Here is a 22,315-nt window from a genome sequence, read left to right on the forward strand (position 1 = left end):
GACAGGCTAAAGAAGACTGTGATTTAGACCAGAGAAATAAAGTAGAAATTGGTGGAGATCTTCTGGCTTCCGTGACCCTGAGAAGGAAAGCTGTTGGGGGAATGGGGTCAGGGGCCCCTCACCTTTCTGGCTCTACCTACTCCAGGGCAGGGCCCCAGTACTCAGCTATGCTTCCTTCTCCTGGCCTGGGAGTGACTGTCACCTGGTGAAGGGTAGAAGCACTTTGCTGGGCTTCAGGTGTGGAGGCTCTGTTCTCCTCCAGAGGCCATCTTCTGCGGGGCTTTGATTGCTGGTTGTGTGATCTAGAGTTAAAAGACGGGTGGAGAAGCAAGTTACAGGTAGAGACGGGGCTGTAAATCCTTGTCATGTGATTCCTTCTGAGCCTTTCCCTAATCCTCCTGCTGTCCCAAAGTCCACCTGCTGTAAAGTCCCAGAACAAAGCAACATAATGCTTCACTATTTTTTTCTTTTTTTTTTGTCCCCTGCATTGGCAGGTGGATTCTTAACCACTTAGCAACCAGGGGAGTCCCCAGATTGTGTTTTTAAAATCATTTTCTCATTGTTTTTCTATTTTATTTAAAAAGTTAAACTTTTATCTATATAACTAAATATTGGTTATCACAACTGGTATGTTTGATCTTATTCTGTTATCTTATTTTCTTTTTTTTACATGTATCCATGATTTCTTCCTTTTTTTTATTTCTCATTTTTTTATTGGAGTATAATTGCTTTACAACGGTGTGCTAGCCTCCGCTCCATAACAAAGATGCTTCACTATTTTTATGTCCTGTATGTATTTTCATTAGAGGCGAGTATTAGCACAATAGTCCTTGACTTAGTATTCTAGGTTCAGAACATTGGCTTGGGATAAAATGCAAAACTCAGACATACTTTTTAAGCAGCGCAAAATCACAGTAAAATAATAGCAATAATTTAAATCACTTCAAATAATTAATGAGATTTAAGATTCAGTCCATCTAAAACAAAATTTAATTTATAACAAAGAATGAATTGTGGCATTTTTAGTCTTCCTGAAAACACCTAATGCAGTTATTTAGGGGCTAATTATCAAGAGGAATATCTCAGGCTTTAGTTCCTCCAAGGCTGGCATTTTTTTTTTAAATATCTTTATTGAAGTGTAATTGCTTTGCAATGTTGTGTTAGTTTCTGCTTTATAACAAAGTGAATCAGTTATACATACACATATATCCCCATATCTCCTCCCTCTTGCGTCTTCCTCCCACCCTACCTATCCCACCCCTCTAGGTGGTCACAAAGCACCGAGCTGATCTCCCTGTGGTATGCGGCTGCTTCCCACTAGCTAGCTATTTTACATTTGGTAGTATACATAAGTCCATGCCACTCTCTCACTTTGTCCCAGCTTCCCCTTCCCGCTCCTTGTGTCCTCAAGTCCATTCTCTACATCTGCATCATTATTCCTGTCCTGCCCCTAGGTTCTCGATAACCTTTTTTTTTTTTATATTCCATATATGTGTGTTAGCATACAGTATTTGTTTTTCTCTTTCTCACTTACTTCACTCTGTATGACACACTCTAGGTCCATCCACCTCACTACAAGTAACTCAATTTCGTTTCTTTTTAGGGCAGAGTAATATTCCATTCTGTATACGTACCACATCTTCTTTATCCATTCATCTGTCGATGGACACTTAGGTTACTTCCATGTCCTGGCTATTATAAATAGAGCTTCAATGAACATTGTGGTACACGACTTTTTGAATTATGGTTTTCTCAGGGTAAATGCCCAGTAGTGGGATTGCTGGGTCGTATGGTAGTTCTATTTTTAGATGTTTAAGGAAGCTCCCTACTGTTCTCCGTAGTAGATGTATCAAATTACATTCCCACCAACAGTGCAAGAGGGTTCCCTTTTCTCCACACCCTCTCCAGCATTTATTGTTTGTAGATTTTTTGATGATGGCCATTCTGACTGGTGTGAGGTGATACCTCATTGTAGTTTTGATTTGCATTTTGCTAACGATTAATGATGTTGAGCATTCTTTCATGTGTTTGTTGGCTGTCTGTATATCTTCTTTGGAGAAATGTCTGTTTAGGTCTTCTGCCCATTTTAAGATTGGGTTGTTTGTTTTTTTGATATTGAGCTGCATGAGCTGCTTGTAAATTTTGGAGATTAGTCCTTTGTCAGGTGCTTCATTTGCAAATATTTTCTCCCATTCTGAGGGTTGTCTTTTGGTCTTGTTTATGGTTTCCTTTGCTGTGCAAAAGCTTTGAAGTTTCATTAGGTCCCATTTGTTTATTTTTTTTTCCATTTCTCTAGGAGGTGAGTCAAATAGGATATTGCTGTGACTTATGTCATAGAGTGTTCTGCCTATGTTTCCTCTAAGAGTTTTATAGTGTCTGGCCTTACATTTAGGTCTTTAATCCATTTTGAGTTTATTTTTGTGTATGGTGTTAGGGAGTGTTCTAATTTCATTCTTTTACATGTAGCTGTCCAGTTTCCCAGCACCATGAAGAGGGTGTCTTTTCTCCATTGTATATTCTTGCCTCCTTTATCAAAAATAACGTGACCATATGTGTGTGGGTTTATCTCTGGGCTTTCTGTCCTGTTCCATTGATCTGTCTTTCTGTTTTTGTGCCAGTACCATACTGTCTTGATTACTGTAGCTTTGTAGTATAATCTGAAGTCAGGGAGCCTGATTCCTCCAGCTCCATTTTTCTTTCTCAAGATTGCTTTGGCTATTCGGGTTCTTTTGTGTTTCCATACAAATTGTGAAATTTTTTGTTCTAGTTCTGTGAAAAATGGCATTTGTAGTTTGATAGGGATTGCACTGAATCTGTAGATTGCTTTGGGTAGTATACTCATTTTCACAATATTGATTCTTCCAATCCAAGAACATGGTATATCTCTCCATCTGTTTGTATCATCTTTAATTTTTTTCATCAGTGTCTTATAGTTTTCTGCATACAGGTCTTTTGTCGCCTTAGGTAGGTTTATTCCTAGGTATTTTATTCTTTTTGTTGCAATGGTAAATGGCAGTGTTTCCTTAATTTCTGTTTCAGATTTTTCATCATTGGTGTATAGGAATGCAAGAGATTTCTGTGCATAAATTTTGTATACTGCTACTTTAATAAATTCATTGATTAGCTCTAGTAGTTTTCTGGTAGCGTCTTTAGTATTATTTATGTATAGTATCATGTCATCTGCAAACAGTAACAGTCTTACTTCTTCTTTTCTGATTTGGATTCCTTTTATTTCTTTTTCTTCTCTGATTGCTGTGGCTAAAACTTCCAAAACTATGTTGAATAATAGTGGTGAGAGTGGGCAACCTGTCTTGTTCCTGATCTAGTGGAAATGGTTTCAGTTTATCACCATGGAGAACGATGTTGGCTGTGGGTTTGTCATATATGGCCTTTATTATGTTGAGGTAAGTTCCCTCTATGCCTACTTTCTGCAGGGTTTTTATCGTAAATGGGTGTTGAATTTTGTCAGAAGCTTTTTCTGCATCTATTTGAGATGATCATATGGTTTTTATCCTTCAGTTTGTTAATATGATGTATCACATTGATTGATTTGCATATATTGAAGAATCCTTGCATTCCTTGAATAAACCCCACTTGATCATGGTGTATGATGCTTTTAGTGTGCTGTTGGATTTTGTTTGCTAGTATTTTGTTGAGGATTTTTTCATCTATGTTCATCAGTGATATTGGCCTGTAGTTTTCTTTCTTTGTGATATCTTTGTCTGATTTTGGTACCAGGGTGATAGTGGCCTCATAGAATGAGTTTGGGAGTGTTACTCCCTCTGCTATATTTTGGAAGAGTTTGAGAAGGATAGGTGTTAGCTCTTCTCTAAATGTTTGATAGAATTCACCTGTGACGCCATCTGGTCCTGGCCTTTTGTTTGTTGGAAGATTTTTAATCACAGTCTCAATTTCAGTGTTTGTGATTGGTCTGTTTATATTTTCTATTTCTTCCTGGTTCAGTCTCAGAAAGTTGTGCTTTTCTAAGAATGTGTCCATTTCTTCCAGGTTGTCCATTTTATTGGCATATAGTTGCTTACAGTAATCTCTCATGATCCTTTGTATTTCTGCAGGGTCAGTTGTTACTTCTCCTTTTTCATTTCTAATTCTATTGATTTCAGTCTTCTCACTTTTTTTCTTGATGAGTCTGGCTAATAGTTTATCAATTTTATGTTCTCAAAGACCCAGCTTTTAGTTTTATTGATCTTTGCTATTGTTTCCTTCATTTCTTTTTCATTTATTTCTGATCTGATCTTTATGATTTCTCTCCTTCTGCTAACTTTGGGGTTTTTTTGTTCTTCTTTCTCTAATTGCTTTAGGTGTAAGTTTAGGTTGTTTTTTTAAGATGTTTCTTGTTTCTTGAGGTAGGACTGTATTGCTGTAAAGTTCCCTCTTAGAACTGCTTTTGCTGCATCCCATAGGTTTTGGGTCATCGTGTTTTCATTGTCATTTCTTTCTAGGTATTTTTTTATTTCCTCTTTGATTTATTCAGTGATCTCTTGGTTATTAAGTAGTGTATTGTTTAGCCTCCATGTATTTGTAGTTTTTACAGATTTTTTCTATAATTGATATCTAGTCTCATGGTGTTGTGGTTGAAAAAGATACTTGATACAATTTCCATTTTCTTAAATTTACCAAGGCTTGATTTGTGACCCAAGATATGATCTATCCTGAAGAATGTTCCATGAGCACTTGAGAAGAAAGTGTATTCTGTTGTTTTTGGATGCAATGTCGTATAAATACCAATTTAGTCCATCTTGTTTAATGTGTCATTTAAAGCCCGTGTTTCCTTATTTATTTTCATTTTGGATGATCTGTCCATTGGTGAAAGTGGGGTGTTAAAGTCCCCTACTATGATTGTGTTACTGTTGATTTCCCCTTTTATGGCTGTTAGCATTTGCCTTATGTATTGAGGTGCTCCTATGTTGGGTTCCTAAATATTTACAATTGTTATATCTTCTTCTTGGATTGATCCCTTGATCATTATGTAGTGTCCTTCTCTGTGTCTGTAATAGTCTTTATTTTAAAGTCTATTTTGTGTGATATGAGAATTGCTACTCCAGCTTTCTTTTGATTTCCATTTGCATGGAATATCTTTTTCCATCCCCTGACTTTCAGTCTGTATGTGTCCGTAGGTCTGAAGTGGGTCTCTTGTAGACAGCATATATACGGGTCTTGTTTTTGTATCCATTCAGCCAGTCTGTGTCTTTTGGTTGCAGCATTTAATCCATTTACATTTAAGGTAGTTATTGATATGTATGTTCCTATTCCCATTTTCTTCATTGTTTTGGGTTTGTTATTGTAGGTCTTTTTCTTCTTTTGTGTTTCCTGCCCAGGGAAGTTCCTTTAGCATTTGTTGTAAATGCTATGGTGGTGTTTGGTGGTGCTGAATTCTCTTAGCTCTTGCTTGTCTGTAAAGGTTTTAATTTCTCCGTTGAATCTGAACGAGATCCTTGCTGGGTAGAGTAATCTTGGTTGTAGGTTCTCCCCTTTCATCACTTTAAATATGTCCTGCCACTCCCTTCTGTTTTGTAGACTTTCTGCTGAAAGATCAGCTGTTAACCTTATGAGGATTCCCTTATATGTTATTTGTTGCTTTTTCCTTGCTGCTTTTAATATTTTTTCTTTGTATTTATTTTTGATTGTTTGATTAATATGTGTCTTGGTGTGCTTCTCCGTGGATTTATCCTGTATGGGACTGTCTGTGCTTCCTGGGCTTGATTAACTACTTCCTTTTCCATATTAGGGAAGTTTGCAACTATAATCTCTTCAAATATTTTCTCAGTCCCTTTCTTTTTCTCTTCTTCCTCTGGGATCCCTATAATTCGAATATTGGTGCATTTAATGTTGTCCCAGAGGTCTCTGGGACGGTCCTCAATTCTTTTCATTCTTTTTTCTTTAATCTGCTCTGCAGTAGTTATTTCCATTATTTTATCTTCCATGTCACTTATCCATTCTTCTGCCTCAGTTATTCTGCTATTGATTCCTTCTAGAGAATTTTAAATTTCATTCATTGTGTTGTTTATCATTGTTTGTTTGCTCTTTAGTTCTTCCAGGTCCTTGTTAAATGTTTCTTGTAGTTTCTCCATTCTCTTTCCAAGATTTTGGATCATCTTTACTGTCATTATTCTGAATTCTTTTTCAGGTAGACTGCCTATTTCCTCTTCATTTGTTTGGTGATGGGTTTTTACATTGCTCCTTCATCTGCTCTGTGTTTCTCTGTCTTCTCATTTTGCTTAACTTACTGTGTTTGGGGTCTCTTTTTCACAGGCTGCAGGTTCATAGTTCCCATTGTTTTTGGTGTCTGCCCCCAGTGGCTAAGGTTGGTTCAGTGGGTTTTGTAGGCTTCCTGGTGGAGAGGACTGGTGCGTGCGTTCTGGAGGATGAGGCTGTATCTTGTCTTTCTGGTGGGTAGGACCACGTCAGGTGGTGTGTTTGGGGTGTCTGTGACCTTATTATGATTTTGGGCATCCGCTCTGCTAATGGGCGGGGTTGTGTTATTGCCTTGCTAGTTGTTTGGCATAGGGTGTCCATTACTGTAGCTTGCTGGTTGTTGAGTGGAGCTGGGTCTTCGTGTTGAGATGGATATCTCTGGGAGAACTTTCGCCATTTGGTATTACATGGAGCCGGAAGGTCTCTGGTGGACCAATGTCCTGAACTCGGCTCTCCTACCTCAGTGGCACAAGCCTGACACCCGGCTGGAGCACCAAGACCCTGTCAGCCACACAGCTCAGAAGAAAAGGGAGGAAAAAAGGAAAGAAAAAAATAAAATAAAGTTATTAAAATAAAAAATAATTATTAATAATTTTAAAAAGAGAGCAACCAAACCAAAAACCAAATCCACCAATTATAACAAGTGCTAAAAACTATCTCAAAAAAGAAAAGAAACAGAAACTGGACAGACAGAACCCTAGGACAAATGTTAAAAGCAAAGCTATACAGACAAAATCACACAAAGAAGCATACACATACACACTCACAAAAAGAGAAAATAGAAAAAAAATAATATATATCATTGCCTCCAAAGTCTGCCACCTCAATTTGGGATGAATCATTGTATTCAGGTATTCCAGAGATGCAGGTTACATCAAGTTGATTGTGGAGCTTTAATCCGCTGCTCCTGAGGCTGCTGGGAGAGATTTCCCTTTCTCTTCTTTGTTCCCACAGCACCCGAGGTTCAGCTTTGGATTTGGACCTGCCTCTGCATGTACGTCACGTGAGGGCGTCTGCTCCTGCTCAGACAGGGCAGTGTTAAAGGAGCAGCCGATTCGGGGGCTGTGGCTCACTCAGGCCGGGGGGAGGGAGGAGTATGGATGCAGGGCGAGCCTGCGGCGGCAGAGTGGGGCCCGCCGTGTGTTCTCCCGGGGAAGTTGTCCCTGGATCACGGGACCCTGGCAGTGGCGGGTTGCACAGGCTCCCGGGAGGGGAGGGGTGGAGAGTGACCTGTGCTGGCTGGCACACAGGCTCCTTGGTGGTGGCAGCAGCAGCTGTAGCATTTCATGCACGTCTCTGGAGCTCGTTTAGGTGGTGCTCTGAATTCTCTCTCCTCACACACCCGAAACAATGGTCTCTTGCCTCTTCAGCAGCTCCAGACCTTTTCCCGGACTCCCTCCAGGCTAGCCGTGGTGCACTAGCCCCTTCAGGCTGTGTTCACGCAGCCAACCCCAGTCCTCTCCCTGCAATCCGCCCGAAGCCCGAGCCTCAGCTCCCAGCCCCACCCGCCCCGGCGGGTGAGCAGACAAGCCTCTTGGGCTGGTGAGTGCCGGTCGGCACCCATCCTCTGTGCGGCAATCTCTCTGCTTTGCTCTCCGCACCCCTGTTGCTGCACTCTCCTCCGCGGCCCCGAAGCTTCCCTTCCCCCGCCCACCGCCACCCCCTGTCTCCGCACGCGAAGGGGCTTCCTAGTGTGTGGAAACTTTTCCTCCTTCACAGCTCCCTCCCACTGGTGCAGGTGCCGTCCCTATTCTTTTGTCTCTGTTTTTTCTTTTTTTCTTTTGCCCTACCCAGGTACGTGGGGGAGTTTCTTGCCTTTTGGGAGGTCTGAGGTCTTCTGCCAGCGTTCAGTAGGTGTTCTGTAGGAGTTGTTCCACACGTAGATGTATTTCTGTTGTATCTGTCGGGAGGAAGGTGATCTCTGCGTCTAACTCCTCCACCATCTTGGTCTCCCCCAAGGCTGGCATTTTTGAAGCATTGACTGTTAGCAGCTCAGGGGAGAGTGAGCTGGGCCGCAAGGAGGCCTTGGTCATTTCTTTCCTGGTTGTGATGGAAGAAGGGGATGGGACAGGTGGGCGGCCCTGGAGAAGAAGGTTAAATTGTGGGCTCATGGTGCCTTTTCCACACTGTGTGTGTGTTTTGCATATTTCTATTTTTATTCATTTCACTCATCTGGAATAATTAAGATGTGCTTCCAACTGGTATAGTTTTAAAATGTTCTGATATAATGTATGGTGTTTTTAATGACTTCGTTTAAGTTTTATTTTATTTACTTACCTTATTCTTTATTCATTTTATCCCCCAGATTTGTCTTGTGTGAGCTGTATGCCTTATCTTCTAGAACTTAATGCTTCTCAGAATAAACTGACGACATTCTTCAATTTCAAGCCACCCAAAAATCTCAAGGTAGATTTTATTAATACACTAATTACATGTGTTAATTGGTTTGTGAAATACATTAATGAGCAAAACAGCACTAAAAGAGAATTCAGAGAGAATAAGACAGAGGAGAAATGAAATAAAAAAGGAGAAGGATTTGTGTATCATTTATTTTAGAAAAGGGAGATAGTCTTTCAAGAGATTATCTTTTTCGGAAGCTTTGCTAAAACCTAGTGTCCAAACCAATGAGCTAACTTCTTTCCCTTTTCTCTGCTTCATTTAAATACTAGTTATTGTTTGTGTATTTTTATCATAGCAGAACAATTTTATACCTGAAAATTCTGTAAAAATTTCCTGGGGGCTTAAATTTTGCTTTCTTTATTCATCCAAGCTTTACTTTTGTTTAGAAAGCGGAGATTTCAGATCTTCATTCTTGCTTCTCTGCACTTGCTTTTGCATTTCTGAGGCAGAAGGAAACTCTGTGAGTGGTGGTGATGGGGCAGCCTACTCTGCTGTGGAGCACGGTGGCTCCTACTCTAACGTGTGTGTAGGTCACGTGGCGTTCTTGTGAAAATGAGGTTCTGATCCAGTAGGTCTGAGGTGGGCCTGAGGCCCTGCTTTCTAACAGCCTTCCTGATGATCCATTGCTGCTGGTCCATGGACCACACGTAAGCAGAGAGGTCACAGATTAATGGTACTCCGATTTTCTGCACACTGGAATCACCTGGAGAGTTTTAAAGACTACTGATGCCTGGATCCCACTGCCGGATATTCTGGTTCAAGTGGTCCAAGGTAAGGCCTGGGTGTGGGAATTTCTAAAAGACCACGCCCAGGTGGCTCTAACGTGCTGAGAAATTTGGGAACCATTGCCGCAGCTTGGGACGAGTATTTTTCTATTGGACTCAAATATTTCATTAAAAAGTTGTTTTAAGGAGTGGACATCAATGATTGCCTTTTATTACCTATTAGTTTTCTTTTGTTTACAAGCCAAATTAATGTAGATCCAACGTATTCTGCTGGAGTTTGCACAAATATAAGTCTCTTTGAAATTAAGAATCTGACATCCTCCATACTGTCAGTGAGACGCCTTTCTTAATTTTTCTTCTTTTATTTCACATTGCTACATTTTTACCAGTAGTGAGTTTTTTCCCTTTGAAATTACAGTTATTGCTGTGGTGACATTCCTTTATCCAGAAAGGCCACACAGGGTGCCTATTTGTCCTCATTATGGGGCCTTGTGGTCTCCAGGTCATCAGGAATTGTTCTTGCAGAGCTGTCTTGATTCTCCCTCCTTTGCTGTCCCCTTCTGCTTTGCCCTAAGCCCCAGTGAAATCAGCCATGGCAAGAGCGTGACCCCCTTCCTTGGGAAAAACTTGACTGGAGTTTCTTTCATTCACAACCTTGCCTCACCCCCTCCCCAAAAAACTGCACAAGTAAACAAAAACAAATCAGATACCCCATCTTTTTTTTTTAGAGCAGTTTTAGATTCATAGCAAAATTGAGGAGAAAGTGCAGAGATTTCCCATATATCTCCTGCCCCCACAAATGCACAGCCTCCCCATCATCAACATCCCCCACCAGAGTGAGACATGTGTTACACTCAAACCTACACTGACACATCATAATCACCCGAAGCCCACAGTTTACATTAGGATTCACTCTTGGTGTTGTACGTTCTGTGGGTTTGGACAGATGTATGATGATGTGTTTCCATTGTTATGGCAGATACCTCAATGTTTAAGTTCCTAGAGGATTAAGAGCAGATGTATTGGTAACTTTAGGAAAGTGCTTGCAAAGTGCCAGAGTGCCCCTGACAAGGTACTTCAACCCTATGTGAACCCTAAGTGAACCCTTTGTGAACCTGGGAGGGGAATGATTGAGGCCTTCCAATGTTTTCAATGCAGGGTCTTACTAAATCCTCCCAATAGAACTGTGAGGCAGCTGGGATGGTCCCATTTTACAGATGAGTTTGCAGAAGCACAGAAAGGTTAAATAACTTACTTAACCTTTGCTGGGAGGTCACAGGGCTGGCACTGAATCCCATGTCTGAGACCCAAAGCCCATTTTTCCAGTAAATCACGCTTGTGTTTAATGTCTCACCCTCTCAGAAAGCTCTGCTTATGTTTCATTTATTATCTGTGTGCCTTGTGCCACCAACCAAAGAAAGCATACGTGTCCCAAAGAGCAGGAGCTTATATTTGTACCCTTTTTGTATTTCCTAGAATGGTTTTGCTCTTAGTAGGTGAAGAAGGTTCGTTTGATTGATGGGCACTTCTTACAAGCTCTGGGTTCCAGTGGAACTCCCAGTGGGAGTCAGGGCAATATCATAACCCTTTTAAGGTCTCTCAACAAGCCCAGTATCATAAGTGCATGGAGGGCACAGTATTGGCATATAGTCCCAACAGGTGTGTAGTTAGCTAGGTATCATGAGCACACACAAGCTGTGGCACAAGAATGAAAGGTGTTGATGGAAAAATGTCAGCTATAAGTAAACCTAGATAATTATAAGTTTATTTCTAGCCCATCATTATTATATAGAAGAAAAACGCGAATGAGAAATTTCATTTTTTCATGCCAAACTGATTTTTTAATTAAGTCATGGAATGCATTTTACATAGTTGCAATTTGTATATGCATAAAATTTTGTTTCCGATTTTTTTTAACAGGATTTGTTTGCACATTTCTATTTCTTCACATGATTCACATACTTGTATTTTACTTACTATGCAGTCTTGGTGCTGTATTGTAATCAACTTAACCAATTTTCTACACTTGCCACTTGAGCTGTTTTCAAAGAAGTTTTTTTTAGTGTCCAGTATTTAAAGTTTTTAGTATTTAAAGTATTTAGTATTTAATACATTGATAAAAATAATCTTAGTGCATGGGTTGGGGGAGGTAAAATTACTGTTTTAAAGGGCACAAGAAGATAACAATAGTACTTATTATATAATTGCTTGATAGTTTTCCAGAAAATGATCACCATGTGCCTAGCACATTAAAGCAGTGTTTAAAAATATATATATATTTTTTATCTTTTGCCAGTAGGTGAATAATTAAAGTTATTTAATGTTGTTTTTCTTTCTCATATTTTTGAGTAGGAACAACCAATATTGTTGAAAATGCTTTCCTAAGATAGTCAAGTTTGAGAAAGGGTGCTGAGTGGACGAGGTATGGCCTGAGGGATGAATAAGAAAGACTTTTCTGGCCTTTAGGGGGTGACACAGGAGAGTAAATTGAGCCAGAAACAGAGAAGGCAAAGAAGCCAGAAGCAAGATGTGCATATAAACTAAATGAACACAGGCTATTGGGCGTCAGCGAAAACGAAGACATGGTGGTTAGTAAGGGTGAAACTGAGGTAAGCTCTGAAGGAAGATCAAGAAAGTTTAAAATAAGTGCTGAAAATGGGGAGAGTGACTGAAGAAACAGAAAGCGTTTCTGTTGCGCGGCTGTCCATGCCAGCCACGGGGAAGGGTCTCCCCTTTAGTACCCCTCAAAGTGGGCAGACGAGGGTCCCAGCTAGGAAACGATTAAACACAAAGGAAGTATGTTAGCCTGAGTGTATTTTCAACTATGAATTGTAACCCCTCATCAGAAAATACATTCTTGTTGTGCAGGTAATTGTGTGGTTAAGATGAATGAGAAAGTGTAACGTCCTGCTCTTTTTCTCTTATCAGAAGGTGGATTTTTCCTACAACCAGATTTCAGAAATGTGTGATTTGTCGGCATATGAGTCTCTCACGAAACTAATTTTGGACAGTATCCTTTGAATGATTAAAGGGGAAAGTTTGATTAAGAGGCCCATTATACATGTGTACTGGATGACCTGAAATAGTGCGGGATAGGCAATTTACTAGAGATGTGTGACTCATTTAAACGGTTAAGAATTGATATTCACAGAATGAGGATATTTTACTGACCAAGGAGTAAGAGTGCAAATCAGAGCTTGCCAAGAACATCTTACACCTGAAAAGCTAAGAAGACGGTCATTCTTCTGATAAACATAGGCTTATTTTTAATTCTAGAACCAGATAAGAAGTTCTGTTTTACCCGACTCCCTTCTTCAAATTTACTTAAACTGGGGCCCTATTTTATGTAAATTCAGTGTCTGAAAATCCAGATACGGCCAAAATTAGTGATTATTTATTTTACAAAAGAATTCACACTAAGCTCCCTTGAACTAGCAGTCCTCTCTAGTGTATCTCAAATGACGCTTTCATAAAAATTTTAAAAAAGTAAAACCAACAATTTTTGATTCGCAGCCAACTTCCAGAACATATCTGTTGCATGAGCCAGGCTCCTGTGCAAACAGAGCACCTACCTTAACATAGACACACTCCAGCTTCTGGACCCTAAGGGGTCTGTGAGTTTAATGAGCTTGAATCTCTTCCTTACCCTAGAGACCAGTGTTCTCTGGGTGATAAGGGAGCAGCGCCTTCTCTTTCTCAGTATCTTTCTACCCCCCTGAGGATTTTTCAGGGCAGAGTGGAGAACGAATTGATTGCCCTTGGATACCTCATTCCAGGGATGTGGCAGCAGCTAGTACACACTAGTAATGAGGCTGAGATGTGGGGAGAACAGAAGGTACGTTTTCTTGAAGACATATTTTGTAGGAAAAACGCTTTATTTGTATATGATGGAAAGCTTAAAACATCACATCACTCTCTTTAGAACTTGTGTGTGAAAATGAGCAATTAGTGGACATTTAGAGGGTGCTCTTGAAACGAGCAAGTTTTCCTGAATGTAGCCGAATGAGAAAATGATCAAAATGAAATGTTTTGATGACAAACTAAAAGTCGTACACATTAGCGGCACCCGTCCATAGAACCTGCACTTTATGCTTGACTGTATATATATTTCATTTGGAAAGAGATAGAGTCTGACGGCCCAGAAGCTGTCTGGCTCAGAGATCTACTGATCTCAGGCCATCTAGAAGAATGCTCCTCAGGGACCACCAACAGTGTGAGCATTGCCTGGAACTTCTTAGAAATGCAGACTCTTAGATGCTACCCCAGACCTCTGAAATCAGAATCTGCATTTTTAACAAGACCCCCAGGTGATGTGAGTTCATATTAAAGCTTGAGGAGCCCTGGTCTAGCCGTCAGCTGCCCCCCTAAACTCCAACCAGACAAAAGGGATTGAGCATCCAGAGCTCCTTCTATTCTTCAGTGTACCCTAAGTGAGAATGGTGGCACGAAAGTCTGGAGTTCTGTCTCCCAGAAAATATTCTATGTGCAAGCATGGAATTGCCAGAGAAAACTTCACAGTATTTTGGACTGAAAATGGAGGATGCATTTTAAAACATTTCTATCATGAAAGTCTTAATTTCTACATAAATTTATCTTTCCATGTAAAAAGCTAAACTGTTGTGACTTTGTAAATGTCAACAGAGGAAAGAATCAGGGTTTTTTAAACTTGACTTTAGATGTAACAATGGAGTCTTATCTCCAAAGTGTAAAAAGCTTTATTACATCACAACCGATTGGAATTCAGAACATAGACACATAATTAGAATGTAAATACCGTGGCACAGTTCCTCATCTTTGTTGTTAAAAATGCAAAGACAGACACCCAGAACTAGCTCCCCTTCATAAACTACCTCTTAGATAGCTTACAATTTTGAAAAGAGAGTAGGCTAATTTTTAAACAGTACTAACTATGCCTCTTCCTTTTGTTCTGTTCAGGCATATCATATTGTGTATAATTATGTAATTAGAGTTTTGAAAAGACTTAAAAGCTTTGAGATAAAAAAGAATTTCTAAACAACTTTTTAATGCCAGAACATTTAAAAACTTAGATGAAATAGATAAATCCCTAGAAAAATGTTATACACCAAAGCACTGACTTGGAGATAGAAACCCTGAGTAGTCCTATACCTATAAAACTAGTTCATTACAAATTAAAATCAATTAAATTAAAAATCTGCATACAAAAAATCCCAACTTTCAAGAACAGACCTTTCAAAAATGAACAAATTCTTTCAAAGATTTAAAATAGAAGGCATATTCACAATTCATTTTAATGAGGTTACTTTGTTACCCAAACCAGACAAGGAACAGTAAGAGAAAAGAAAATGACAGGCTTATTTCACTTGTGATATAGATGTAAAAATCCTAAACAAAATATTAGCAAACCGATTCTGACAGTATATGAAAAAGATAATATACTATGACCAAGTTAGGTTTATCTCATGAATGTAAGGGTAGTTTAACGTTAGAAAATTTTAAAATGTCATTAACGACATGAACAGATTAAGGGAAATAAATCATATGATAAATAGATATAGAAGCTCAATAGTTACAGAAAATTTAATGGAATCCATTCTTCATTCACAATAAAAACTTTTAGTAAACTAGTAATAGGGAGTTTCCTCAACTTGATAAGAATGTCAACAAAAATATTTGAAACAAACTTTACCCTAACTGGGGACATGTTCTAAGCACTCTTTAAAATCAAGGATACAAGAGAAGATAACCGCCTTTGCCACTTCTAACCGTCATTGTTTAAGAGGTCTTACTCAGCAGCATAAGATAAAGAAATGAAAGCAAAGTATAAAGATGGATAAGGAGAAAAAGTCATTTTTTGCAAATGATATGATTGTCTACAGAATATAAAAAAGAACTTGCAATAAACTACTAGAAATAATAGAGTTTTGAGAGTTCCACAAGGTAGTTGGATATGACTTCAATAAACAGAAATCGATTGCATTACTCTACACCACAAACAAGCAACTAGAAAACACAACCTTGAAACGCCATTTACAAGAATATGTATCTTATTAAAGATGAATAAGACCTGTCGGGGGAACATAATAAAACTTTATTGAAGGATATTAAAGACCTGACTAAAGGGAAATATAGTATGTTCCTGGATATGAAGATGGGAGAAGATGTGTAAATATAATTTTATAGAAAATGAATCAGAAAGGCTAACAAACATGACTATATCCATTCAGTTGACAGAATGTAAGAAATCTAAAAATACCATGTGTTGGAGAACACATAGGTCAAGAGGATCTCTATTTTTCTTCCTTATGGGTGTGAAATTTGTTCAACCACTTTGGAAAACAATTTTGTGCAATCTTGTAAAGTTGAACATCCACGTTTTCTATGATCTAGCACTTTCATTCCTATATATAGGAAGTTTAGCATACGTGTACCTGGAGGCTTGTAATAGCAAAAAATTGAAATAGCCCAAATATTCCTTGATAAGAGAGCATAAATAAATTATGGTATACTGATACAATAGCATTATCATATAGTTGTGAAAATGAATAAACTGTATATATCTCCATGCACCAGTAAAGTTGACTGTTAATAAAACAAAATATAATTTTTAAAAATTTTTTTAAATTAAAAAACAATTGTAATTAGAAATTTTTTTAAAAAATTTTTTGCCTGCATTAGGTCTTTGTTGCTGCACGCGGGCTTTCTCTAGTTGCGGTGAGCGGGGGCTACTCTTCCTTGCGGTGCGCGGGCTTCTCATTGCGGTGGCTTCTTTTGTTGTGGAGCACGGGCTCTAGGCGTGCCGGCTTCAGTAGTTGCGGTGCGTGGGCTCAGTAGTTGTGGCTCGCGGGCTCTAGAGCACAGGCTCAGTAGTTGTGGCGCACAGGCTTGGTTGCTCTGCGGTATGTGGGATCTTCCCAGACCAGGGATCGAACCCGTGTCCCCTGCACTGGCAGGCGGATTCTTCACCGCTGTGCCACCAGGGAATTCCAAACCAAATATAATTTAGGTATAAAACCAAAGGGGAAAGGGAAGAAGGAATAGGCAATTCAGCCTAGGGGTTATCTCTAAGAGGGAGCCGTCAAGACGTGACAGGAGAGGTGTGCAGAGGTAGATGTAACTTACTGCTAATGTTCTACTTCTTGGGCTGGGAATGGTGGTGGTTTCAAGAATACTCATCAAATTTTTAAAAGTTAATAAAAGCAGGCCATGTATGGCCAATGATGTGCCTGTCTTCATTAAATTTTTTTTAAATTTGAAACTTAGAAATTAATTTCCTTGAAAACAGTTAGTTACCAAATGTCAAAGTCCAGCTCTATCAGAATTCCCTGGAATTCTGGTCCCCACCCTCCTATTTCTGGTCCCCACCCTCCAGAGCTTTTGGTTAAGTAGGTCTGGGGTGGTACCTGAGAACTTGAATATCTAACAAGTTCCGGGATGATGCTGGCATTGCTGGTCTGAGGACCACACTTTGAGATCCACAACTCTAAGCTAATCAGTCCTGTCTGGTCTGAGGACCACACTTTGAGATCCACAACTCTAAGCTAATCAGTCCTGTCTGGTCTGAGGACCACACTTTGAGATCCACAGCTCTAAGCTAATCAGTCCTGTCTGTTATATCTTGAATGTCATGCTTTTCTCATCTGCTGCCATTCCATTTGTCCTTCTTTAAATGCTTTAGAAATTTGGCTTTTTAAACTTTTTGTATTTATTCAAGATTTCCTTAGTGAGCATCTGTGTTTTCTATTTGAGGGAAAAAAATTGCACTTTTGTTTAAAATAAAATTAAAAGAGAAGTATAATTATCAATATTAAAAGCAGTTATTTAAAATTAAAAACAAATCAGTTAATCAAGCTAGTAGTGCTGACAATGTGATTGTAGTAGATTATGTTAATATCTCAGAATGAATTGTTAACTATAAAATATCAACTTTTTTAGTTAATCTTATTATGGTATTTTTTCCTTCTGTAAGTGGGCAACTGATGATTAATTGATAATCACCCCAAATCGAAAGATGATAAACTTTGCCGAGGATTAGTATATTTATTTAGTCTTAAGAAAGGATGCAGTTTATTCTTTACCTATAAATATTAATTGATCATTGGAATTTATTCCATGATTATAGAATCATGAAATTTTTAAAAAGTGATTTATAGAATTTTTAAATCCAGACAGGACTTTAGGGATCATCTAGTGCTGTTATTTTATGGGAGAGGAGCCTGAGACTCAGGGAAACATCCGATATTATTTGGTAAGTGGTTGAGCTGAGACTAGTCTTCTGCATTCCATTGTTCTTCTCATGTTGCAATTCATTGAATAATTACTACTTTTATCACATAGCCATTTAAAGTGTATGCATGTTTCATTTCTTAAAGAGATTCACTCCCATAGTGAAGAACATTTTTCACTGGTAAGGTGATATAGATCCTTCAGGATTGGTTTTGATTAAAGTCATCATTGTGGTTCTTTCCACTAAGAGAATTGTGATGGATTTCCTATTTATTTCTTAGTAACTGTTTTCTGTACACCCGGCCCATATTTTATGGTTGTAGACAAATGAATAAGAGCAAATGCTGACTAGTGAATAATTCATGTCAAGCACTGTGAACTGCTGACAGCATCGCCCAAATGTAAAAATATATTGATGGGCTTTTCCCTAGCTGTAAAGTTATGCTTATGTGCCTTTGGATTCCTTCACTCAGTTTCCACGAGGATCTAACATTCCACTGTAAAAGATTTATTCACAGAATCATAAAATTTTAGAGCTGGAATGCAGTATGATGATCTTGTGTTCTCTGAGTCTCTTTCTCCTGACAGTAGCCTTTTAAAATTAAACTATACCTAAGAGAATTAACTCAATAAGCTAATTCATTGTAACAGTTTAGTGGCTTATCTGATTATATTTCTTCTGATCGGAATGTCCCAAGACTTATGAAAGAACATGAAAGAATAATGTTAGGAGGAAGGGCAAGTAACATTTCATGAAGGTTCTTAAGAAAAGGGGAGATTGGAGAGAGAAAGGTATTCCTGAATTTAGAGCTCTGGGTGGACCAGTCCTGCATATTGACTGTTGGCATTGCTGGCAGTCACATATGATGTGACCGTGGGAGTAATTAGCAGGGGAAGCCATTGCGCCACTGTGAAAAGTACTCTTTACTTAAGAGCTTGATTGCGGTTGACCCTTGAATAATGGTGGGGCTTAGGGGACCGCCCAGAGCAATCGAATAGCCACACATAACTTTACAGTAAGCCCTTTGTATCCGCGGTTGTGCACCAGTGGATTCAACCAACCTCTACAGATGGTGTACCACTGTAGTATGTATTTAGTAAAAAAAAAAAAAAAAAAAATCCATGTATAAGTGGACCCATACATTTCAGACCTGTTTGTTAAGGGTCACCTGTAATTTACAGTGCCTAAAATTCCTTGAAATTTAAAGGGGAGTGAAGAGTTGGGAAATAGGAGATGGTTTCGGTGAAATGAACCTGTTTCTCAGCAGAGATGTTCAGTCAGCTCCTCACCCTTTGCCCCAGTGCTGTGAGTGATGGCAGTGGCAGCAGCAGAAGCCATGGCCATGATTGCAGGGGGCCATCTGTATTCCTCCTCCTTTTGGCCCTTGCAATACTAATTTCATAAAACATGACTTGCCCTACTAGTCAAAGCTAGAGAGTAAGCCGGGTGCACCAAGGGAACGGCCTCTAATGTCTTGGAAAATTACTGTATACAGGCTTTCCTTTTCAGTTCCCATTATCTCTTAACAGTGTCCAGCTTCCTGTTTTCTAGTTTTCTAATCCTTGCCTGCTTCCCATGGGAGTGCTTCCTGACTCAGCCACCCACAAGCATTTGTTTTACTCTCTGTCATAATTCAGAGTATCTTCATTTCTGTTGAAGCTGAGCTACCAAGACACTAGTGCTCCTGAAATAGGACTTAAAGACTGTTGCTTCCTCTGCTAGATTAAGACATGGCCATTTGAAGTTTTCCGTGCTTAATTTTTCTTACCAAAGATTGCTACACTGAGGATATTTTATTTCATCTATAGAGTGATTGTTTAAATAGCCCAAAGAAAATGGAAGCAGAAAGAAGAATCGTGTTTGTGAGCATAAGTGTCTATTTGTAGAGCTCGTCTGGCCAGAAGCTTTATGAAAGTGGTTTTGAAATGTGTGTTGACAACAAGCCGAACTATGCTTCAGCCCAAGGATTGAATCTGGAACCAGCGAGGAAAATCGAGGAATTTCTGGTTCATTTGGCAATATTTTCTCATCATTGCTTTTAGTTTCTTAATTAAACTGTGTCTCTGTCTTTGTTCTTTCAGAATCAGTCCTGGCCTGATCCTCCTCTTTGTGCTGCTGGCCAAGAGGCAGAGGATGTGATTCCTTGGCCTCATGTGCTTGTAATTTAGTAACGATAACAATGCCTTATAATTGTGAGGTACTTGTACAACTCACTCACATACATTTTCTAAATTTTTTCTCATGATCTAACTTTTGGCCTTCACGGCAGCCTGATGTTGTATCCATTTTACAGATGAAAAATCTGAGCAGAGAGAAATTACATCACGTAACTAGTAAGTAGCAGAGTTAGGATAACTACAAATAGTTATGAGGCAAAATGTACATTTCTGTGATACTTACAATCCCTTCCTTTCTCTTAAAAAGTTTGTTGATTGTGTGATTAATCTCCATAGGTGGGGTGTTAGAAGTTGACCAGAAAAGGCTTTGAGGAAGAAAGAGTTTGTCTCCAGTGGATACCAAGAATTGGAATTGCTCTGATATTTACAACTATAATAGTCACTGCCAAATTGCCTCCAGAGAGGCTATACCATAATGAACCCTCTCACCCAGTAGTATGAAAGAATCCGTTCTTCAAAAGCTTTAAAATGTTTGCCAAACTGATAGGCAAAGGATAGCATCTTAATTTGCTTTCTCCCGACTACAGGTGAAGCAGAGTGTCTTTTCATATGTTTATTATGTTAGCCACTTGGATTTGCTCTTCTGGGAATTTCCTGGATATATTCTTGCCCCATTTTCTATTGGGTTATTGTCATTCTTTATGTTTTCTAGATAGTAATTCTTTGTATACTCTATATGTTGTGAATATATTCGCCCAGTCTGTCACCTGTATTTACTTATGTAATTAAAAACTAATAGAAGTAGGGAAATGAGGTTGTCAAAAAGAAATACTTAAGATGTTGGTTTAATGCAAATGTTAAAAAAGAGAAAAAACTTTAAAAAGTGGAATTTCAAATTAAGTCCTGAAGAATGGGTAGGGTTTAGAAATAAGTAGGAAAGCAGTATTTAAAAAAATTAGGAAAGTCAAGGGGTATATTCCAGAAGTATTGAGAAGATTGACCTGGGAGAATTGGAGCATTCTCACTGGATTATTATGGGGGATGAAATTCGATACATAGCTTTTGCTTAAAGTAAAGGACCTTAAATGCCAGAGTGAAGAATTTGGAATTCGTCCTGTGAGAATTTTTTAATTGAAGCGTGATATCCAGTCAATATTTTGAAAAAAATTAACCTGACTACAGTGTGTAAGGTGACTTGAGGGCAGGAAGAAATGGATGTTAGAGGTATCCATTGGTACTAAAGCTGAATTAAGTTGGCAGAGGGGTGAATGACAAGGAAGGACATATTTGAAGAGATGTTTTAAAGCAAAATCTGCCAGGTTTTGGTGATGATTGGACGCCCTGAAGATTACAAGTGGCTGAGAAAATGGTGATGTCTTAGGCTACTTGGGAGGGAAAACTGGGCTTGGGTGGAGAAGTGATATTAAATCCTAGAAATTTGCCAGAAAGATTGAGGACAGAGAGAGGTAAGTAGAATTGGTGACTTTGAGTTTGCACTTTTAGGTGACTGTAAGGATGGAAAACAAAAGCTAAGAGTTAAGTTTTAAAATAACTAGAAAATCAACAGATGAGGAAAAAAAGAAGGCTGAGTTTAGGCCTCATTTATTATAAAGAGAAGAGAAGCCAATATAGATAGAAGAAAAGGCTATTCCTCTCAGTATCACCCATTTTCTGCAGATGACACCTCCCGGACTGTTTCCCTGGTTATGGGGATGATAAAGTGCATGTGCCTCTCCAGGGCAACCCTGGATTCAGTTCTGCCTGTGGAAAAGTACAAGGGTTTCTCATGGAGACCATTCAGGAACCAAGGAAAAAACACTGCCAAGGTGGCAGCTTTGAACCACTCTGAAGTGTTTTTCCTCACTGATTAAATGAGTCACATATGAACACAAAGGCAACTGAGCACACTCAAAAGCTATGCCTTTAAAAAAAACAAACTAATTTTACCTGGTGCACTATTAACTTCTATATGAAAAAAATATCATTTTAAGATTTAGCATTCATCCTATATTAGCATAGAGTACTTTTTTATTTATGCTGTTGTCTGATTTTTCTAATGATGATTTGACACTAATTCATTTTTTCTTCCAAATGTTTCTAATACCATTTTCCTTAAACATAGTCATGGTGTATAGGCAATGAGATAGCTGAAATCAACGGACTAGAGCTGTGTAGCAGTCTTACCCACCTTAGTTTGTCCAAGAACAAGATCACAACCATTAATGGCTTAGGAATGTTACCTATCAAAATACTTTGTCTGGTGAGTCTAACAAAACTGTTATTCTTTATAGAAGTACTAGTTAATGTCTTAGTAAATATATGAATGATGGTTAGGATTTTTCAGTTTTATAAAGAGCTAATTCCTTCATGAAATGGCATTGTCTTTAGTTCTGTTTGCTCCTTTCCATATCTGGGGTGTGTGTGGGGTGTGTGTGTGTGTGTGTGTGTGTGTGTGTGAGAGAGATGAATAATTCATGCTAAAGTAAAATGATTTCCTAATTTGGTACACAAATTCCATTTTTTAAAAGATTGACTTTAACACTGAGAAAGGAAGGCATACTTTTAGCAACTATTAAGAATATTTTTATAATAACCAAGAGATCACTGAAGAAATCAGAGAGGAAATAAAAAAATACGTAGAAACAAATGACAAT

The 22,315-nt window shown here is 38.7% G+C and overlaps 1 protein-coding gene across 1 annotated transcript in view; it reads left to right on the top strand.

The window, feature by feature from the left end:
• Window positions 1–22,315, top strand: part of LRGUK (leucine rich repeats and guanylate kinase domain containing) — a 118,867-nt gene that overhangs the window by 13,732 nt on the left and 82,820 nt on the right. The window contains exons 4-6 of the mRNA XM_079931954.1: window positions 8,519–8,619; window positions 12,267–12,348; window positions 21,797–21,921. Coding sequence (XP_079788080.1) covers window positions 8,519–8,619; window positions 12,267–12,348; window positions 21,797–21,921 — 308 coding nt within the window. The remainder of the gene's footprint in view (window positions 1–8,518; window positions 8,620–12,266; window positions 12,349–21,796; window positions 21,922–22,315) is intronic.

The sequence above is a fragment of the Stenella coeruleoalba genome (assembly GCF_951394435.1).
Source record: "Stenella coeruleoalba genome assembly, chromosome: 9".
In the NCBI taxonomy this organism is placed as follows: domain Eukaryota; kingdom Metazoa; phylum Chordata; class Mammalia; order Artiodactyla; family Delphinidae; genus Stenella; species Stenella coeruleoalba.